General features: G+C 43.4%; 1 protein-coding gene across 3 annotated transcripts in view; it reads right to left on the bottom strand.

Annotated features, from left to right (window-relative positions):
• The window catches only part of LOC147017363 (potassium voltage-gated channel subfamily B member 1-like), a 68,612-nt gene that overhangs the window by 35,577 nt on the left and 11,608 nt on the right, over positions 1–21,427 (bottom strand). Inside the window, exon 1 of one of the 3 annotated variants that reach the window (XM_085846970.1) lies at positions 1,226–1,773. The exons of the other annotated variants lie outside the window; for them this stretch is intronic. Within the exon in view, the coding sequence (XP_085703096.1) occupies positions 1,226–1,393 (168 nt within the window). The 5' untranslated portion in view covers positions 1,394–1,773. Of the gene's footprint in view, positions 1–1,225; positions 1,774–21,427 lie in introns of those variants that run through there. 3 annotated transcript variants of the gene reach the window in all.

Genomic DNA, 21,427 nt, shown 5'->3' with positions numbered 1-21,427 from the left:
TCTCTCCCCCTTTCTTCTCTCCCCTCTCCTCCACCTTCTCTCTCCTGCAGTCCCCTCTCATCCCTCTCCCTCTTCCTCCCCAAATCTTAAACAATGTCAGCAACAGTGGAAATTCCACATAATATAAAATATGACTTCAACACCTCAGCAATCCCACCTTTCCTCTCCTCCCTCAACCCCCACTCTCCCCTCTCCACCTCTACACCCATTCTCTCCTCTTTCCCTTCCCCCCAATTTCAAAGGGGTCCTATATCGTATTACAAAAGCTTTCAAAGTAGTTATGACATAACTCCCCCTTTTTCTTCTCTCCCCACCGCTCTCACCCCTGCCCCTCCCTCATCTCCCCCCATTCTTTCCCAGTGACCGGGAAGATTTTCAAAGAGGTCTGATGTAGTATGCATCCATCTCACAAAACAGCATGGAGCCGTTCATTTTTCCCCAAGTTAAAAAAACACGTTTATTTAACCCCATATTTCTACAAATGTCATTCAGAACACTTTGTGGAACCTCTGAAAATGCAAACACACATTAAATAGACCTTACGAATAAGCAACCCCCCAGTCCGAAAGCCACACATCTATTTATAGTTATTTAAAATGCATTTTTGGTCAAGAAACATTTAATTTTGTCCGATTTTTGTCGGGATTTAGTGAACGATGTCAGCGACAGTCAAAAACAAGAAAAAGAGCAATCAGAGGTTGCAGACCCTTGCCAGGACTTGTTTTGTGTGGTGTTTGTGTAGTTTTGTGTGGTGTATTTTGTGTGGTGTATTTTGTGTGGTGTATTTTGTGTACCAGTGTGTTACGTAATTAATAATAGAGGTAATTAGAGGTAAGGCTTCCGGTTCTGGGTTTGGAGCGTTGGCAGGTCTCCTTCGGGGCTCCCTGCTGACAATCTTAAAGTTAAGTTTCCGGTCGTTATCTGTCCCGTTTTAACTGTTTATTTTCTCACCTACATGTTACTGTGTGTTCCTAGTTCGGTTTTGTTTCAAAAATCGTGCTATTTTGTGAGATTTCGTCGAACTTGTCTTAATGGGTGCTTGAGGCCTATCCTTGAGGCTTGAGGCCTACCCTTTGTTCCCCTCGGTGTACGATCGTGTTTATTTGTTTTTTCTCCCCATTATCTTCATTTTCTATCTTTCCCACTTTCTTAACATCCCCCATCCTCCAAACTAATCACTCTATTTCTTATCTTAAATAAAAAAAACCAAAAAAAAAAACGCTACCTTTCTCTGATTCTTCTTCTTCTTCCTCATCTTCCTCATCTCCTCTTCTTCTTCCTCCTCTTCTTCTTCCTCGATTTTTTCTGCAACACTTCCATGACCTAATCTGTTGAAAACTCTCTCAAACATTAATAATAATAATAACAAAAACGATCTCTTATAATGCTTCATCTTCCTCTTTCACACATGTGGTACTCTTTTGTGTATCAGAATGGACTACTCTTCTGCTATTTAAACAGACTGCTCTCAATTCGACCTTTCCTTCATACATTGCCTAAAAAATCCAACTGTTACAGCGTTTCTTCTCTCCATTCTCTGAATTTGCCTTTATTGCATCCCTCAAGAAATGTGTTTAATCACATAACCAACCTAAAAGTTTTTAAAACCCCAGTTTGCTATGAATGTTCGCTTTCCATCAACCATTCTTTTTTTCCAACTTCAGTGCCAACTCACTCCTCTCACCCCTCACTCTCAAAGCAACCATCCCACTCTTCTCCCTCCAAGCCTCCCTCTCACCTCTCTCAAAAACTCCCCCCCTCACCTTTCTTCCACCATTCATCCCCCTCACTCATCCTTCCCAATGTTGCCCCCCTCCCATCCTCAAAGCTGCCTCCTTCCACTGCCCACTCACCTCCATCTCTTCACGCCACCTCCTCAAATCCTCAACTGCCTTCTTCCCCCTCTGTTGTCCCCCTCTCCCCCAGCACCACAGAGCCTTTCTCCTCCTCATTCGGCCCCCTCCCCTAGCTATTCTGCAATCCCCCACACTCTTTCAACAACCTTCCTTACCTCCCCCCCAACTCATCCCTTGTCCTACGCTCCCCCTCCCCCCCCCACTCCCTGCACCCAAAGCCTCCTCCCCTACCTCTTCATTAAAAGTATGGACCTCAAATATCCGGGGCCTTCGCTCAAACCTTTCAGATCTTTCCATACAGGTTGCTACTGACAAACCAGACATAATCTGCATAACAGAAACTTTCCTCCCCCAAGACGTGTCTGACTCCCAAGTATCTCTCCATGGTTACTCCCTCCTCAGTTTGACAGACCTGATCCTCCCCCTGGTGGAGGAGTTGCTCTCTTCATCAAAGACTCTATTCCTCACTCTCCATGCACTGCCCTCACTCCCCCACACCCCTAGGAATACCTCTGGCTAAGGCTTCCCCTCCACTCCCACCTCATGTTTATATGTGTACTGTACCGTCTACCTAACAGTGATGACTCCATCAACACCTCAATATCTGAAAACATGGACCAACTTCAATCTTCTCATCCAAACTCTCTCTTCCTCATATGTGGCGACTTCAATTGTCATCATGCCAGTTGGTGAGTTGTGGGTACCTCTCTCACTTATCATGGCACCTCAGCAAAAGCTTTCTGCGACTCATTGGGACTGACTCAATCGGTCAACTTCCCGACCCAGATTTCAACCAATGGCATTCCATCTCTTCTGGATCTGATGTTGACAAATTTCCCTGACAATATCTGCTGCTCTTCCTCCGCTCCAATCGGTTCTTCTGACCACGTCCTTGTCAAAGTGGACATCTCTCTGGCTATTATCAGAGAACCACCTCACCGCCGTCGAGTCTGGCATTTCACTCAAGCCGACTGGCAGGGTCTCCAAACAGCCCTCAAACTTATAGACTGGTCTCCTATCACTACTTTCTCCAACATCAACTCATCCTGGGAATTCTTTCAAAGAAACTTGCTCTCCCTCATGCACAGATTTATCCCCTCTCATCTTCAGTTGTCCTACCCTTCCTCCCACCCTTGGTTCACTGAAGCTTGTGGTGAGGGAGTTCTCCTGAAACAACTTGCCTTTGCCTCATGGAAAGCAAACCCAACTGAGGGCAATCTCAGTTCCTTCCATAAAGCTCGGAACAAGTGTGTATCTACCCTCAGTAGAGCCAGAACACAACATCTTTCTCATCTCAAGTCTGAACTCTCAAACCTCTCTCCCTCCTCAAAATCCTGGTGGCGTCTAATCAAATCTGTTTCTGGTGTATGTTCCCCCTCCATCCCCTCCCTTACCTCAAATGGCCGCAGTGCTGATACCGCACGTGAAAAAGCTGAATGCCTAAACTCGGTGTTTGCAGCTAAATCGTGTCCAAAACCCACCACTTTCTCTACCCACCTTATCCAGTCGCACCCAACTGTCCCTGAACTCTGTGTCCTTTTCTCCTGACAAGGTGGAGAGCTTGCTGTCAAACCTCAACTCAGATTCTGCAACCGGTCCAGATGGCATCAGCCCACGTGTCCTCAAAGCCTGCTCTTCTGCTCTTGCTCACTCACCCTCTCTCTATTCTATTCCCCCTCTCATTTGCTCAAGGTCATCTGCCATCTGCTTGGAAATCAGCAAACATCACTGCCCTGCACAAAAAAGGTGCAAAAACAGATCCCTGCAACTACAGACCAATCAGCCTTCTCCCAATCATCAGCAAGGTTATGGAATCCATCATCGCATCAGACATCAAATCCTTCCTCTTCTCCAATGGCTTGATTTCTGATCATCAATTTGATTTCAGACGAGGTCACTCCACCCTGGATATGCTGCTTCTGCTCTCCCAACAATGGATGGAGGTCCTCAATGCCAGACAGGAAATCCGAGCCGTATCCCTGGACATATCATGTGCTTTTGACACAGTCTGGCACCCTGCCCTGCTCACCAAACTCTCTTCCTATGGTATCCAAGGCCATCTCCACTCATAGCTCGCAGACTTCCTCTAATGTCACAGTCACCGTTTCGCCCTAAATGGAGTTCTTTCATCCCCCCTTCCTGTCCAGGCTGGAGTTCCTTAAGGTAGCGTTCTGGGCCCTGTTCTTTTTCTGGTTTTCATCAATGATCTCTCCGACTCTCTGGAAAATCCTCTATATCTCTATGCTGATGACTCCACCCTCTGCCATACCATCGGTCATCCCTCAGACCGGCAAGCAGCAGCTTCTTCGCTCACTGCTGATCTGGATAAAATCACAAACTGGTCCAACACGTGGAACATGTCTTTCAACCAAGACAAATCTCACACGCTCACTATGTCTCTTCAAAAGAACCGTTTCGAACCCCCCCCCCCCATCCACTTTCTCAACAATCCTCTGGAAGAAGTCCTTTCCTTCAAGCTTCTGGGTCTCACTATCTGCCATGACCTTTTCTGGGAAAGCCACATTTCAAACCTCGCCTCCAGAGTCAGTCGCCAATTGGGAATCCTCCATCGTGCAAAGTCCTTCCTCGGCCCACCTGAGCTCCTGACCACTTACAAAGCTTTTGTCCACAGCCTGATGGAGTACTGCTCTCCCCTCTGGGCTGGTGCTCCTGCCTCCCACCTTTCTCGGCTTCACGCTGTAGAAACCAAGGCATTTCGGATCATTGGCATCTCCCGCAATGAGGCTGAGTCTTTGGGCCTCTCACTCACTCACCGCAGGTTGGTCAGTGGTCTTTCTGTCTTCTAGCGTCTCCTCTTCAGCCTCGCCCCCCCTGCTCTCTCTCTGCGATTTGTCCCCACCACATTTCCGCAGGGCGTTCAAGGTCCACAAACAACACCCTTCTGGTAAAACAACCAAAATCACGAATCGCTGCTCACCTTCACTCTTTCATTCTTCTTTTTTTCCCACCTTTGGAATAAACTCCCTCACTCCCTCCAGGCCTTCAAAACAGCTGTTCACCACTACCTCTTATCATCTCCCATCCAAATCCTCGATCTTTTCTACCCCCGATAATCCACCCAAGCCCACCTCCTTCAAATTCCCTGCTTTCCTTCCTGAAATTCCCTGTAATGTCCATCTTCTATTACCCATGTTCCCCGTCCCATCCCTCTCCCTTCTACAGATCTCCTAATGTTTCTGTTCCCCACTGTTTTGTCCTTCCCACTCCCTCCCCTCTTGTCTCATGCCCCCCTTGATGTGCGTTGTGTGTTAGCTCTCATACGAGCCTTGACAAGGTATGCAAAAAAAAAAAATTAGAACTGCCACTTTATAACTGCTGGCAGTGATGACAGGGCACCAAGACGTCCTGCTTTGATGCAACCCGCTTTGATTGGACACCTGACCCTGACCCATGACGTTTTAAAAATGATTATTCAACTGACTTCAGAATGGGATTAATATAAATTAAATTAACATCAAATGGAAGACCAAATCGGTACAGTCCTGGATTGGAGTAATCATAAGGAACCCGAACAAGCAAAAAGAAAAGATGAAGTGATCAGGAGGAACCTGGATAGCATTTGCATTTCAGCTGCTATTCCTCTACCCTCAAACCCATCCAGGCACAGCCAAGTGAGCCTTATTCAAAAAAAGAGAAAAACCCCACATCGATCATAAATGTGAAGTTTGACGTTGATTGAATAAGCGGTTCCAGAAAAAACATAATTTAATATTTTTAAAAATACAATATGGCTGCCAAACCATGCGACTTATTAATTATTCCTTAACAACCTTGTGCACATATACCTCGAGGAACATTTGTGTGGTTTTCCCTCGATCTAACTTGCTGTTCTGAAGAAGATTTTTATGTTTTTGGGTAAATTCAATATGGCTGCCAAACCATGTGACATATGAGGTCATATATGTGAAACTTTTGTTCCTCATGGATAGGCAGTCATATGTGTAAATTTTCAGCTTGATCTGTTCAGCCATTTCAAAGAAGATTTTTGAAGGTTTAAAAAAAACAAAAACATGATTGCTGCCAAATGACATGACCGATGACGTCATTCAATTTTCTTTTTTATGGACCATTTTAACCCTATATTACCCTCAAAAATGTTCATACTGATCGGATGTAGTGTTCTACATTTGCAATTATGACGTCATAACGAAGGCACCTATGACATGGTAAAAAAAATCACATTCCCCATGAGGAGCACTTGCAATGTATCAAATTTCAATTTTTTCCATTATGCGGTTTCAGAGATACAGAGGTCCAAATTTTTTTTCGTTTTTCCGTTTTTCCAACATGGTTACCACACCACGTGACCTATGACGTCGTAATTATCATTAATACATTCCACATGAGTAGTCGCACCTCTGGGGAAAATTTCATCTCAATCTGACAGGCAGTTGAGGAGATAAACACAAAAGTTCTGTGCAGACAAACAAACAGCCAGACAAGACAAACAAACAAACAAACAAGCAGTCATAGACTGGTACTTACGAAATCGTCAACTTGACCTCTGACCTTGTCTAATAAAAGCTGTCTCTTGAGAAGGTAGCGATGCAAACCAGAAGTTTCTACGATGATTCTGTACCAAACCATCAAAAATCGTAACGTCGACCGAAGCAAAAATCTCCATTTCTCCACGCAATTATTTAATATTATTTTATCAAAGTCACAAAACCGTAATATTCGGCCATCCACCAACAATCTTTACATAATCCGACGGCTTATTGAGTCAGGCATGCGACGATAACCTTTATTGGTATAAAAAATGACTTTTAAACACCATCTTTATCGAAAACACCGTCAGCGGGCACACGCAAAACCTTTACGTGACTCAACGACGCGTCTGCTCGAGCGCGCTGCACCACGTGACGAGCCGTGACGTGGTGAGTGAAATATTTTTATACAATCATAAAACGTCTCTAAAACATCCTATTTTACCAGAATTTCGACAACCGAGTGTTAAGCGTCCTAAGCGATCGCAAAAACCGAAGACAAAATTTTTCCACATGAACTTTGACCAATTTTGACCAAAATCTAATCAGTGCTAGCCATCACCCTCCTGAAATTCGTGGTGTAATTTGACATTGGTAGCTTCTTCCATTCTCGAGTTACCGTGCCTACAAACAAACACACAAACACACACACACACACACACACACACACACACACACACACACACACACACACACACACACACACACACACACACACACACACACACACACACAAACAAACAAACAAACACACAAACACAGGACGGAAGTCATCAATATACTTACGAAATCTTTAGATTTCGTAAGTATCAAACGGACCCATATGCAATACCTTCTCCTTCGGCGATGGTAATGATATCACCAAAAAAATGATATAAGAATAAATCGTGGGATAGCCCGAAAGGGTTTATACCCTCGAAGATCACTTAGATCCTGTCGACGCCTTTGACCCCTTGACTTTTAAGACCTTTTATACCATAACTTCTGTTGGAAAATACCCTTAAGATCGTTAGAACCCTTTAGACCCCTTTTGACACTTTGAGACCACTATAGACCCCTATCGACCCTTTGGTGTGCTTTGACCCTTTAGAACTTTACACCTCCGAGACCCTTAAGACATGTGGACCCATTAGACCCCTTTTGACGCACACCACATAAACATCTCAAGTCTTCTTGCAATATACAGATTATATGTTTTTTCAGCAAGAAATGAGCAATCTACATCCACCCAGAGAGTGAGTACTCTGCTGTGTTGAAGATAAATTGCATACTGGGTTGCTGAATTGGTTAACCAATCAAAACCTAGAAGCATATTCTTTTTGGGGGGTTTAAAAGCAAAAAGAGCCAAAGGTCAAGGTCAAATAAAATCATCAATCTTCATCCGATAGACTTAAAATTTGAACAGTTTTCATGTTGGGTCACTGAATCGTAACGTTTGAGGTCTAAAGGTTAAACCTCAAGGTCACGAAATACTGAATTTCTATCCTATGAACTTGAAATTTGAACAGAATTTGCATATTGGGTCTCAGACCTGGTTTACCAAAAATCAGAACAATCGATTTAGACTTTTTGACGTGTTAACAGTTTCAATGATGACAATTTCACACGTCACACCATTATACTCAATTGGGTCTTATTGTGAAAGTAGTATTACTATACCTCAGTAATTTTTCAAGATATCAAATTGAAACGTACATGGCTTATTTGTACGAATGTGTTGTGTATGGAGTTAGGTTTATTTATTTATTTATTCTTTGTATACATTGACGAGGCTCGTATGAGAGCAAACACACAACGCACAGCAAGGGGGGGGGGGGGCAGGAGACAAGAGGGGATGGACAGGGAAGGACAAAACAGTGGGTAACAGAGACATTTGGAGATCTGTGGAAGGGAGAGGGATGGGGCGGGGAACACGGGGTATACAAGGGGGTAATATACGTAAGAACACAGGGTAATATACTCGGGGTATATTACAGGGACTTTCAGGAAGGAAAGCAGGGAATTTGAAGGAGGTGGGTATGGGGTGGATTAACGGGGTAGAAAAGATCGAGGTTTTGGATGGGGGAAGATAAGAGATGGTGGTGAACTGCTGTTTTGAAGGCCTGGAGGGAAGAATGGGATTGAAGAGAATGTGGGAGTTTATTCCAAAGGTGGGAAAAAAGAGGAATGAAAGAGTGAAGGGGAGCAGTGATTCGTGATTTTGGTAGTTTTACCAGAAGGGAGTTGTTGGTGGACCTTGAGCGCTCTGCAGAAATGTGGTGGGGACAAATCGCAGAAACAACGGGGGGGGGGAATCCCGGAGAGGACATGGTAGAAGACAGACAGACCACCGACCTGCCTGCGGTGAGAGAGTGAGAGACCCAAAGATTCAGCCTCATCAGGGGAGATGATGGGACTCTAGGTTTGGTCAAATTTACTCAAAGGTCAAGGTCATGATCAAGGCCATCCACATGGAAAACACCTGTTAGGCCGAAATTGGAAAATGTATCAACCAAATTTATTACGCACAACATTCCATCATGTAAAACATAAAACATAAAACATAAAACATTCGATCATGTAAACAGTCAAATTTTCCAAATTACCAAATTGCTGTTTCCATGGCAACTACTGTTTGCTTGGATTTCGCAATTATCGTGCTATGCACGACATCTTTCTTCTTTGTTTGCTTGTTTGTCTGTTTTTGAGTAGGGTATCTCGAAAAGTTAAAGATGGATCCTGACGAAACTTGGTGGACAGGTTGGGTTTGTGACAGCAACTAATTGAATAGATTTTGGTGAAGATCCGGATCCAGATTCGGATCAGGATCCTAGAATTTATTCTTTAAGTGATTCTTCCCCTTTCAGAGATCGGGCCAAAAGCGATATATATATAGCAGGATATTTCAAAAAAGTTGTGGACAGATTATGACCAAATATGGTGGATGAATTAAGTCGGTGACAAGAACAAGCTTATTAGATTTTGGTGAAGGTCTATTATTGGGAGTTATTGCAAGTGCAATGTCAGTGAATGAGTGGATCTCTGTAGGGTGCTTTTTATGGATATGATGACTTGGGGCACACAACTCTCTCCAAAGTACCATTTTATTGCTGATCTGATATCAACTGTAAAGTCGACCAGATCCTTCAGGGCAGGGAGATTACATTGTAATTCTGCCAAGATTAGCTCAATTTCCATATGATGAGAATCCAAATTCTCAATACCGCTGCTTTCAGCTGGATTTGAACAAACAACTCAGGCAAAAATAGCACTCCTTTTCCTGTAGTAATTCTCTGCAGACAAATGTAGTATATCAGAATCGAACTGTAGCATTTTTGCCTTGGGTACATGTCTGGGATGCCAGTCCAGTATCCTCATCCACAAGGCAACCAACATTCATATATTTTTTTTGTTAAGGTCTGCATTTAAAAGGGGAGAGTTACTGAGTGGATCTCTCGAGGTTGGGACAACAGATTACCACCCAAAAGGGACATTGTGCAGTGGCCACATCAAATTTGAATATTCACAATCCCTGCTCCATCACATTCTACGAGAAACATTACCATGTTACCCTCCCCAAGTGTTGGCCTAACGCTCACCCCTCTCCTTTTGCACGTGGAGCCTTCCTGGGTCTGTTGATTCCTGCTCTTTCCTCCAGGCATACAACCCTGCTGTCACCACCAACACATGGTCTCTCCCATTTCCACCGTTGAGCTTTTATACACCCACTGAGACTCTGCCTCCCTTTCACTTTTGAAATACATTCCTCATGCTGTGATCCATCCATGTGTTCATTTCAAGATAGATTCCCTCTGTCCCACTTTGTCTGTTGACCCTACCCCATTGTGTTCTTGTGCTCTTTAATGAGTTTCACCACCCATATTTTAAATAAATTCATCAATGGGCACCAGCGGTGGATCCAGTAATTTTAAGATGGGGGGTGGGGGTGCAACAGAAAATAGTGCCAAACAGGGGGGGGTGGAGGGAGGGCAGTTTGGGGGTGCTCCCCCAGGAAATTTTGAAAACACTTTTTTTCACTTTTGCACTTTTTTTATTATTTTTAAAAGTAATTTTGTAAATAAAAATTCCTGCATTCTTCAAAGTTTTCTGCAGTTTGTTGCATTCTTCCCTGGACCACCAGCAGATTCACAATGATTAATGGGCCAAAGCAGCAAACTTGCTCATCTGATGCTCAGTTAAAAAGGCCTGTGTGCACACCTGTAGTGGGAAATGATGGTGATGACCGACTGTGTGCTGGGCAAAGCCCGACACCACCATGCGCTGAGGTTACGAAGCTTAGGGCAAGGGTTCTCTCCACAAAAGAGATCAGATAGGATGGCAGAATGTGAATTATTTTATTACTCGTAAATGATGCTATTTTGGAAAAGATGACGTTTGTGTTTCCGAATGTAGATGTCACACACGTCATGTGGGGATATGGGGAAGTCATGGTGTATGTTCAGAGGGCCACAGATGTCATCCGACTTTTTTCCCATGGAATCTCTTAGGTAGGTCTTCAGACGCTGCAGGTAAGAAAATGAGTGTTCAGCCTCACGGGAGCCTCCAGGGAGGGTGCATCCAATATGGAGCAGAACTTTGTTCACTGTAAACCCGTCTCCATATTATACCACATGAAGACAATTCTGCAGGTCAACCCTGTTGTGCCTCATCTGTAGTTCCAGTATGGTCTGTCGCACTGACAGGCAAGTATAAGACGGTGATCTTCCCTTTTTCGGACATTCCATGACACTCATTAATTTTGTCTCAAAGCAAAGTTAGTGAGCCGATGATAAAATCCATACAATTGATTCCTATGGAGACAGCGTTGACCAAGTTCGCAGGTGCTCAGTACTATCGCGTGGACGAGTCCACCAACGCGCTCAACGAGGGGTGTTGTGAGGACAATTGCTCGCGCATATCCTGGTGCAGTCCACCCGATAGTGCTGAGCCCCTGATAATGCTTGCAGTTTACTCACTACAACCTGTCACATGCATGGGCGTCGATTGCTTTTGAAAAGTGGGGGGGGGGGGACATTGCATGTCCAGACCATGAAGCCCACTTCGTGCCGGCGTGGACACAGCAAGTATATCCTTGCAAATTCTTGATTTTATACGCTCGTTGACATGCTGCCTTCTGATCACACAAATCCCTTAAATTAATCTGACCATCTATCGACAATCTTTTTATCAAATGTAAGCAGACGGAGCGAAATTAATTAAACATTAATCATACATATTTCAAAGTTTCAACTGTGATCAAAGAAATATATATATATATATATATATATATATATATATATATATATATTTGTTTAAAATCAAGCCTCCTTCTCACGACCCTTGAACTGATTCACTAAACATAAACTGAAAACTAGACTGACATACAATTTGATATTACACGAGTACGGTCAACTTGCCTTAAAACGTGCCAAAAATATGAACCCTCTTGTCTGCCGATCGAGTTAAAAACTTTGTAGCAATGTCTTGGGGGTCAAGTGCAGTCAGACGATCTCGGTGAACATGACAGATCATGAGATGGTTGAGGCGTTGTTGGGTCATTGTGGAACGTAACCAAGTCTTCATACGTCTGAGTGCGCTGAATGACCGTTCAGCTTCGCATGAACTTGCTGGGGAAACCAATAGAAGCCTAAGCAAACGTTCTACCTGTGGGAACATTCGACGGTCTTGTGGCACCATGACTACAAATATGTTACGGTAATCCTCAACAGATGAACCACTGAACTGGTTAGGAAAGAAGCCAAGTTCTTGCTCTCGGGAATCCGACAGTTCAGGATATTTGCAGACTATTTGTGGTTTGAATGACCCAGACAGGACCATTTCACCCAAGTCCCTATACGCCATGAGGTCGGTTGATGTGAAGTACTCGTTCAAGTTCTCGGATGCGCTGTCAACGACTTTGAAAAATTCAACTCTGTATACCTCCTCTGCAGAATTGGCAGTGTATTCCTGCGTGCCTCCATCAAGTCTCTTCAGAAGCTTGCGCTTACGAGGGAGGATCACTGGATCTAGTTGGCACTGCTGGAGCTTCTGCTGTGCTGCTTCGAAAACCTCCTTAAACGTCTGGTCGGTACGGAGAGATTGGAGATTCTGTGCAGTTACCTTTGCAGCAGTAAGCATACCAGAGACAGTAACTTGTGAACCCTGAAGTTCCTTATTGAGGTATTCAAGGGTTTGGAGAACGGGCAATGATGCAAAGAGACCGAGAACACACTTTCCTGATGAAAGACAGCTTCGAATACCGTTGGCTCGCGATGCCGTGTTCGTACCAAAGTCATCACTTGCTTATTGAAGGGCATCCAGTACCGCTTCATAGTTATCCAATATCAATTTCACGGCAGGAGAACGAGTTATTCAACGCGTCGGGCAAATTGTCCTCAGGCGTGTAGGGCAAGGAGTGTCAGCATCGTCAGCGTGGATATTCAAGTACAGATGCTTGAATTTTCCAGAGTTGTTGTAGATGTTGCTGAGTACCTGGACATAATCAAGGGCATCTCTTATGAACGGTGCAGTTTGTAGGGCTTTGGATGTAATGAGTTGGGTGACATGAGCTCCACAGTGAACATAATTGGCCAGCGGTTGGAGTTTTTTAGCTGTGCTTGTCAGCCCTTGTACTTTCCGGACATGTTGCTTGCCCCAACGTAAGTCTGCGCTCTAAGGTGTTCAATAGGGAGTTGACACCGAATTAGGACATCCTGAAGCATCTTACAAAGTGATACTCCTGTTGTTGACGATACTTGGTCGAGGCCGATGAGATCTTCTTGAACATCAAAGGAATCCGTCACATAGCGAACACACACACCGACTCCTGCTCATTACCCTGAATATCTTGTGTTCCATCAGTTACGAGTCCGAACTGAGTGGACATTTCATTCATGTTACTGCAGATATTTCTGAGGATGGCATGACTCATCAACTATAGAATTTCGTTTTGAATTTCTCCACTTGTGAACGTCGTCTTCCTTGACAGCCACGTCTTGAGGTTTACATCATCCTCGGCCCGCAACTGTAAGAGCATTTTGAAATTCCCTTCAGAGGCATCCTTCCCACGAATTGCAAAACCTTGTCGGGCTAAATATTGCAGTGAGGTGATAATCTTCAGAAGTGATGACCGTGCAGATCTTTGCTCTTCCAGCAGTTTGCTGCTCAGCTGCACATGGACACCAGGTTGACTTCTGCGACATTTCAGATTTTCAGAGGCAAGCCTATGTGTGTTTGATCGTTCGTGTTGTCTGAATTTTTCTGTAGCCTTTTTCCAGTTCCGAAAGCCCTTTGAGACAAATGCGTCTTCTGCACAGCGGGCAAGTTCGGTAAGTTTTTCACGAGAAGCGTCCGTACAGGTGTGACAGAGTACACCGCCAATGCTCTGATCAAAATGAAGCCACGGAAAATCTTTGAACCACTGTTGTTGAAACTTCAACTTTCGGTTTGGCAGTATTTGGACTGGGATACAACTGACATCATGAGGTTGAAAAGGCTGATCTGGGAAATTAGACCGAGTACTCGCACATGCACCCTTTTCTGCTATCTTCTCCTTTGAATCGTCCACCTTTTCCTGAGAACTTGATTGCTCCAGGAGAGTGGTCGGGGATGTGCTACTTGATGCTGTCACGAAAAACTTTCTGATATCCATATCCTCTATGAAACGAGAAGGGAATTACATTTCATTTGAATAAATTTTGACATGTGAATTATAAGGGTTGTTTTTTCGTAACAGGGCATTTTTAAGGTCAACATACTTTTGGCTAGGTCACTATACCTCCAGGCACAATGTTGACATGTGATAAGCTTTGCGTAGCACATGTATTACTAAAAGAGCGCCGATACGAGTTCAGTTGTTAATTTAGCATCTGAGCTCCCAATTTAGCATTCCATTACTCGCTTAGTTCCCGACTACGCGCTTATGACCTTTGGTTAGGGCCCTGTCACACCTTGACCTTTTAGCCAGCAATGGCAACGTATAAAAATGTATGTAAAACGTTGGCATATGCTGAAATTTTGATTTTTTTTTTTTAAGTTTTGGGCGTATTCATAATGTGTTGGTCGTATGCAGAACAAATTAGTAACGGGCACAGAACGTTTCGTTCTGTTATTGATAACTTTTACCAACGAATGCTTAGCCTGTTGTCGGCGTTCACAACCTATGCCCAATGATAGTTTAACTTACGCATAGCGCCCTAAACGTATCGCCGGCGAACTCGTGGCGTAGCCTGTTAAGAACCTGCCGGACGCCGATTTAAATCATAACCGGCTGAGAATTTGAAGTGTCAACATCGCAGTCACACCTTGACGATTTAGCCAGCGTATGCCGGCCTATGAAAAATGTGTCTAAAACGCTAGGCACATGCCAAATACGGAATGGGTAAGTTGTGTATACGTTAAGAGTAGGCTGGAAAACAATGAAGTACGCTGTCATATTACGTGGTACGTGTAATACGTCGTGAAATTTCAAGCATGCTGAAAATTTTACGACGTACTCGGCGTATGGCTAACATGTTCCGCATGCGTTTTCATATGTTCCTGGCACGCTCCGCGATCGTTCACACACGACGGACACACGTTACTTGTAGGTTACTCACAAGTCGAAACACGTCAAGGTAATATTTAACATACCCGCAACCTAATTTTCAACCAATGGGTAATGTCCTTTTAACCTATGAGTAGCGTGCTCTGAACCTATGTTTAACGTGCATTGAACCTATTTGTAACTTGCCTTGAACCAATGACTAGCGTGCTATGAACCTATGAGGAACGTGCGTTTAACCTATGCGCATGCTTTGAACCTAAGTATAACGTGCTTCTAACCTTTGAGTAACATGCTATGAACATATTTGTCACGTATCTAAAACGCACATTGTCGTATGTAGACGAATTACATTGATGTCTTCTGGACGACCACAGCACTTACTGAACGTGTTTCAAACTTACATCTACCATGTAATGGCGTATTGGCAGCGTTAAGGGGAAATGGTATATACAAATGGGCTTCACACGAGGAACCCATCATTGTTCCAGACTCCATGTTGAGTAGATGTCAATGTCAGTAGTATCAGTAGTAGTAATACTATTAGTAGTAGTTGGTGTGCGTGACAGTAGTAATAGTAGTAGTAGTTGTAGTAGTAGCATTGGTAGTAGTAGTAGTAGTATGTCTATGTCAGTAGTAGTATGTGAGCGTGATGGGGAGGGTGTGGGTGATGATGGATCCTCTTATCGTCCACGAATGGGAGACTACTTTGCACCATTGTTCGATGTTCTTTTCGGCTAATTTTTTTTCCTCATTCCCACGATGAAATATTTCTTTGTTTTACTTTTTAAAGTATTAAAAACGACTTTGACAAATGCATAATGTACTAGTAATGAACACAGAACGCTTCGATAACTTATAGATAAGTTATACCAACGATTGTTTATCATGTTTTAGTCGTCCACAACCTATGCCCAACGATAGTCTAGCGTATGCATAGCATAATAATTCCCAAGCACGTTATTCATAGGTTATAAAAAAAAGTCACGGGTACCCTAAACATTACTTTGATGTGTTTCGACGTATGAGGAACTTTCAAGTAGCGTGTTGCGAAGTGTGAACAACGTTCGTGTAGCGTGCTTACAAAACGTTACTCATAGGTTAGAAATAAGTTTCGGGTACGCGAATGTTACTTCTACGCGTTTCGACTTATAAGTAACATACAATTAACGTGCCTACAACTCATGGCCAGCGTAGCGGAACGTGTGAGCCAAACGCCGAGTACGTCGTAAAATTTCAAGCATGCAAAATTTTTTGGACAACGAAAAAGTACCTTTTAAACCAGTGTAATACGACCTATGGTAGTGTTTTTCAGCGTGCTATTAACATACACATAACGTACCCATAACGTATTGGACGTGTGCCAGCTTTTTAGACAAATTTTTCATAAATCGGCATACGCTGGCTAAATCGTTAAGGTGTGACAGCCCCTTTGGGGTCAGATACCCTGGTATTTTATTACCTGGGATTATTAATATTCATCATTTTATTTAATCTGCATTTCATTAACCAATGAGCTAAAGTTTTGTGAGATAATTATGATATTGTTGGTTCATAGTTGATATGAACTTTAAACACTCATAGCGTCATCGTCAAAGATTGTGTTCTTGATTTGCATGCAATCAAAAGGGTTCACCAAAGGAATGAGCTAAAATCAGTTGTAATGTGAACATTTATGTAATTCTTTACCTCTCACAAACCACGAGACCAGGAGACGAGGGATTAAGATCTGTTGCCGTCCGGACGTGCACTCTCTTCTTTCCAATTATTGTACATAGATTGTTGATTTGTAAATACGTTCATCATTTCCACTAGTGCGTGCCCGTACGTGCGTGTCCGTACATGCGTGCCCGTACGTGCAAAAAAAACCCACCAAAAAAAACAACAACTTTGAAACCGCGTGCCTTTGTTTAAGTATAGTGCGTGCCCGTACGTTTTGTTTAAGTATAGTGCGATATAAGTTAGAAAGGTGAAATAAACCATTTTGGTCACTAAAGGGGCCCAGAACCGTTGCGGGGTCGACATGTTGAAGAAGCTGACAATCCTCTTTATTTTATTTTCAACGCTGCATTTAAAATCTCTAATTTAATCTATCTATAATTCCAGCAATCTGTGTGTGTGTGTGTGTGTGTGTGTGTGTGTGTGTGTGTGTGTGTGTGTGTGTGTGTGTGTGTGTGTGTGTGTGTGTGTGTGACTGCTGTTTCTAGACAACCACTGGTCTGATCTGATTGAAACTTGCCAGGCATATTGCTGGGGACCTGAGGATGTGCCTTTTCAAGGTTTCATATTAATCGGACAAGTGGTTCCCAAGTTATGGCCATTTATTTACCAAACCAATGACAAGACACGTTGTTGCGTGGGCGTGGCCGATGGGGGAAGGGAAGCTCAGCCGCGTTCCCCATTACAGGTTACAACGTACGGGCTTCCGGAGAGTGATGACTTCGTGTATTCTAATAATTTCTCGATTTGTTATGCGCATTTATAGATAAACACTATGCCCCAAGTTATGATCGTTTTCATATAAGACGGTGCATAAATTTTGGTCACATCAGAGTGAGCTGGTGTGCTCCGAACCAGGAAGTAAATTTTTTTTGTTCCTCTCTTCTCTTCTCTTTTTGTTTTTCCTTGCGACGACATTGAGAAAAGGCAAAATACGTTGGCGCTGATTGAATAATTGGCCATTAAAACTAAATTGTGAATAATCATAACTGCGATATGTGAACTTCCGGGCAATGCACGTACGGGCACGCGAGAGCGAAGAAACGGCCTGTGTGGTTGTTGTTTCTTGCTCGCGGTTTGAATATTTTTTTTATTATTATTATTTTTTTTACGGGCACGAACTAGTCATTCTAAATCGCACAGTTTAATGAGACACCTTATTCTGTCGGTCTGTCCTTCGTCTTTGTCCTCGTGTAAACGGAAAATTTTTCGGATGATAGCGGAAGAGAAATTCCTTCCGGAACGTTATTTTTCCAAGTAAAAATTGCAAGCTGCGGCTAAGCTACTAAGCCTAAGCCTTTTAAAATCGGATTGTCGAGGTAATCTCATTACTACCCAAAGGATACTGTATAATCCGAGAACAGAATTCAAAAATAATTTTCTGTTCGTTTGTCCGAACCGCTTAGGTGAATTTTGCATATTTTTCAACAGCTACCTTTTAAAATCTATAATTTAATCCTCATAAGTCCGACGACCAAATGATACCTCTCGTTTTGTAGGTCTATACCTCCCCTAAGTCCAAGTACCCATGAAAAAATTATTTACATTAAACGCCGCAAAAGTGAGTGAATCGGCGCATTTTATTTTATGTTTCCCAAGTATTCAAAGCTAATTTAGTCGCCAAAATACCCACTTTCCTTCGATTTTCACCCGGTTTTCAACGTTGGGATTTAGGCCACTGTTATCGACTACGAAATATGAAAACAGAATAACAAAATATCTTTCCGTTCGTTTGTGCGAGCCGGTAGAGTGAAACCGCGTCATCCTGCACAAGCTCCACCATCTCAATCAGCATACCAGACTGCAAAATATTTTATTGGCTTATAACTCGACGGTGCAAAGTCACAATAATTAAACACACACATCATCGTGCAGGTAATATCAGGCATCCGGCGATATAAGTTAGAAAGGTGAAATATACTATTTTGGTCGCTAAAGGGGCCCCGAGCCATTGCGGCCTAACACTATCTGAGGAGTGGCGCTCTGGGCCATGAAGCCGCGATTTCTTTAAACACATAAAATGACGATACAAAGTCCGAAAACGTCCCAACATACCTCAAAATGTCCAGGTCACGTTCCCTGTTAGTGGGTGAACAATCCAACACTTGGTGAATTCTGCTTCGCAATGATAGGAAGAGCCGACATGGAAGGATCAAAAAGCGACGTCGCTATGGACGCTTGGCCGGTGGGAGACCATGGCTTGGGAAGCACGGATTCTCAGTGTTGAATTGTTAACCTATCATCTTTAGTAGAACTATAATAGACCAATAAAACTAACGGTTCTTTTTCTTTTGTTGTTTTTGGCAAAAAGTAAAGATCCAGAGAGGCTCTGCATTGGGCAACCCCACCCCCTCTATTTACATGAAATGGTTTGGTCCAACTCCCAAAGCCAAAGCAGATGCGAACGGCTTGCGAGTACGGAGACCATAACTTGGGAACCACTTGTCCGATTAATATCAAACCTTGAAAAGGCACATCCTCGGGTCCCCAGCAATATACCTGGCAAGTTTCAAGTAGATCGGACCAGTGGTTGTCGAGAAACAGCGGTCGCAGACAAACATGCCGACAGACAAACATGCACACAGAGATTGCTGGAATTAAAGAGAGATTTTAAAATTTATTCTTGTATTTGAGGAGCATCTCGGACTGGTTGTACTAGAGAAGCTCGTTTTGTGTTACGTAACTTACGTTCAATGAAAAAAAGTGGGGGGGGGGGCAATCGATATGTTGTCCCCCCCCCTTGATAAAAAGTGGGGGGACATGTCCCCCCGTCCCCCACCAATCGACACCCATAGTCACATGGTGTACACACATGCATCACCACTGACAACAAGGTGGTTGGTCCTGTATGGATTGAGGTACTGTATACACTGGCAAAATGGATATAAGAGCTGTATCTCTCCATCATTTGGTGATTAAAATTAGGGCGAAAATATCAATTTGTGTAAAAGTGAAACTGAAACATGTGCAAAGTCCGAAGGGGGGGGGGTGGAGGTGATGCATATTCCTGCACCCAACCGATATGGTTCCTGTTTGTGCAGACATGGTTCCTGTCATCGACACTTACTTTATGTGTGAGTTGTTGAAGTTTGTTGGTCCTGTCCATTGCGATGCTGAAACTCCTTATTAGTGAAATTTACCTTGACTCATTTATCAATATTATGTAGCTATCAAATAACGATTTATTTTTGTCCATCGTTGCTTTGTGACTCTCTCCACACAAAGTTTGCCAACTTTAGCACACAGCAACTATAGAGTGATGACATCTGCCTCACGTTTCAGCCTTGCAAGTGGAGACACAAACTTTGTCGTCTCCTCGGTGTTGCTTCAACTCGGATAAGTTACGGCTGTCTATTAAAGTTGGACGAGTCCAAAACCAGCGATGATGAAAACCTTTGCACATGCACACTGCTTCTTTTGAGTGGTAGCCCCTTGATGTTCACCTGTTGAAGTTTCATTAACAGAATACACCTGGTGTTGGCTTAGTGGTTAGGGTGGCTCGCTTGGGATCTTAGGGTCTGAAGTTTAAGCCCTGTTGGCCACTGAATTACCACCAGGTGGGGTTGACTCAGCCTGTCATCCTTCTGAGGTCAATGAAGTGAGCACCAGACCAGTGTACTGGTATAGGGGCACTGCATCAGCAGCATAATTGCACCCCCACAAAACCAAGCTGCCATATTACAAATTTGTTGAGCTGTCAACAAAGCACCTGAATTTTTGCAAAAAACGATTGTTATTTTATATCAGCAACACTTGTGCCAAGTATGACGTCAATCTTTCTGCATTAATGTTGAAAACGGTGAAACAATCGGTTGTGACCGAAACGCACCTTACGGCTGAGTACTAACCGCTGTCAAGAACTCTGAGATGGAACTTTTAGATACACTGGGGCATAAGAGGCAACAGAATAAGACTGGAGAAGCTGCAACAAATTAGGACCTTTTCTTTGGCATCTTCGATTACTGAGAACTGTTTTTAAAGTTAGTAAACTTCGACAAACGTAAACACTATTTTAGGATGAAACAGTGCAGCACATGTACCTCGTATATTGGCCACAGAAAGACACCTACCTCTTCCAAAAGGCGTTTAAACCTTGCCCAAAATGAGGAGGGTAGTGTGTGTGTGTGTGTGTGTGTGTGTGTGTGTGTGTGTGTGTGTGTGTGTGTGTGTGTGTGTGTGTGTGTGTGTGTGTGTGTGTGTGTGTGTGTGTGTGTTTTTTCACATGCAGATACACTATAATATACCGTGGAGCCTCCAGTGTCTGAAAGGTATTGCCTCGATCCAGGCAAATACCTCATCGTGCTTCGCATTGTTAAATTCTTTGTTTTGTTCGCATTAAGATACCTGCTTCAGTGGACATGGTTCCATTTTGTAAAATGGAAACATTGACGTTGGAACATGAGACTTGGTAAAATGGGACACCAAACTCCTTTGACTCAAGATAGACCATCAGGACAAGAGAAGGTGCATCCTCAAGTGCACATCGTGCGTAGTTGTTTCCTCACCTTGAAAGGGTCGCAACCCAGACCGCGGGGTCATGATAGCGCATCGCCACGCGAGCTCAATGTGAATGTGCTATGGAGTCTTCTGTTTCGAAATGAAACTTCTCTGTGAATGTTTTTTTAAAATTAAGCAGCTGCTGCTGGAGCTTGTGTTAACGAACTCCACTACTCTGTCGAAATAAAACCTGTGAATCTCTTCGATAGCTTTTCTGATTGGGAATGGGCGACCCTCGTCGTGCGTTGCTGAGCTACAAGGATACTGGATAAGTTGTCAGGATATCAAGGATATTTTCCAGGACCAAATCAACCTCGCAGTAAGAT

Source organism: Eptatretus burgeri, chromosome 11 (assembly GCF_056783735.1).
Source record: "Eptatretus burgeri isolate ZD-2024b chromosome 11, Ebu_testis_v1, whole genome shotgun sequence".
Lineage (NCBI taxonomy): Eukaryota > Metazoa > Chordata > Myxini > Myxiniformes > Myxinidae > Eptatretus > Eptatretus burgeri.
The sequence above is the reverse complement of the archived record's forward strand: the minus strand, read 5'-3'. Positions and strand labels throughout refer to the sequence as shown.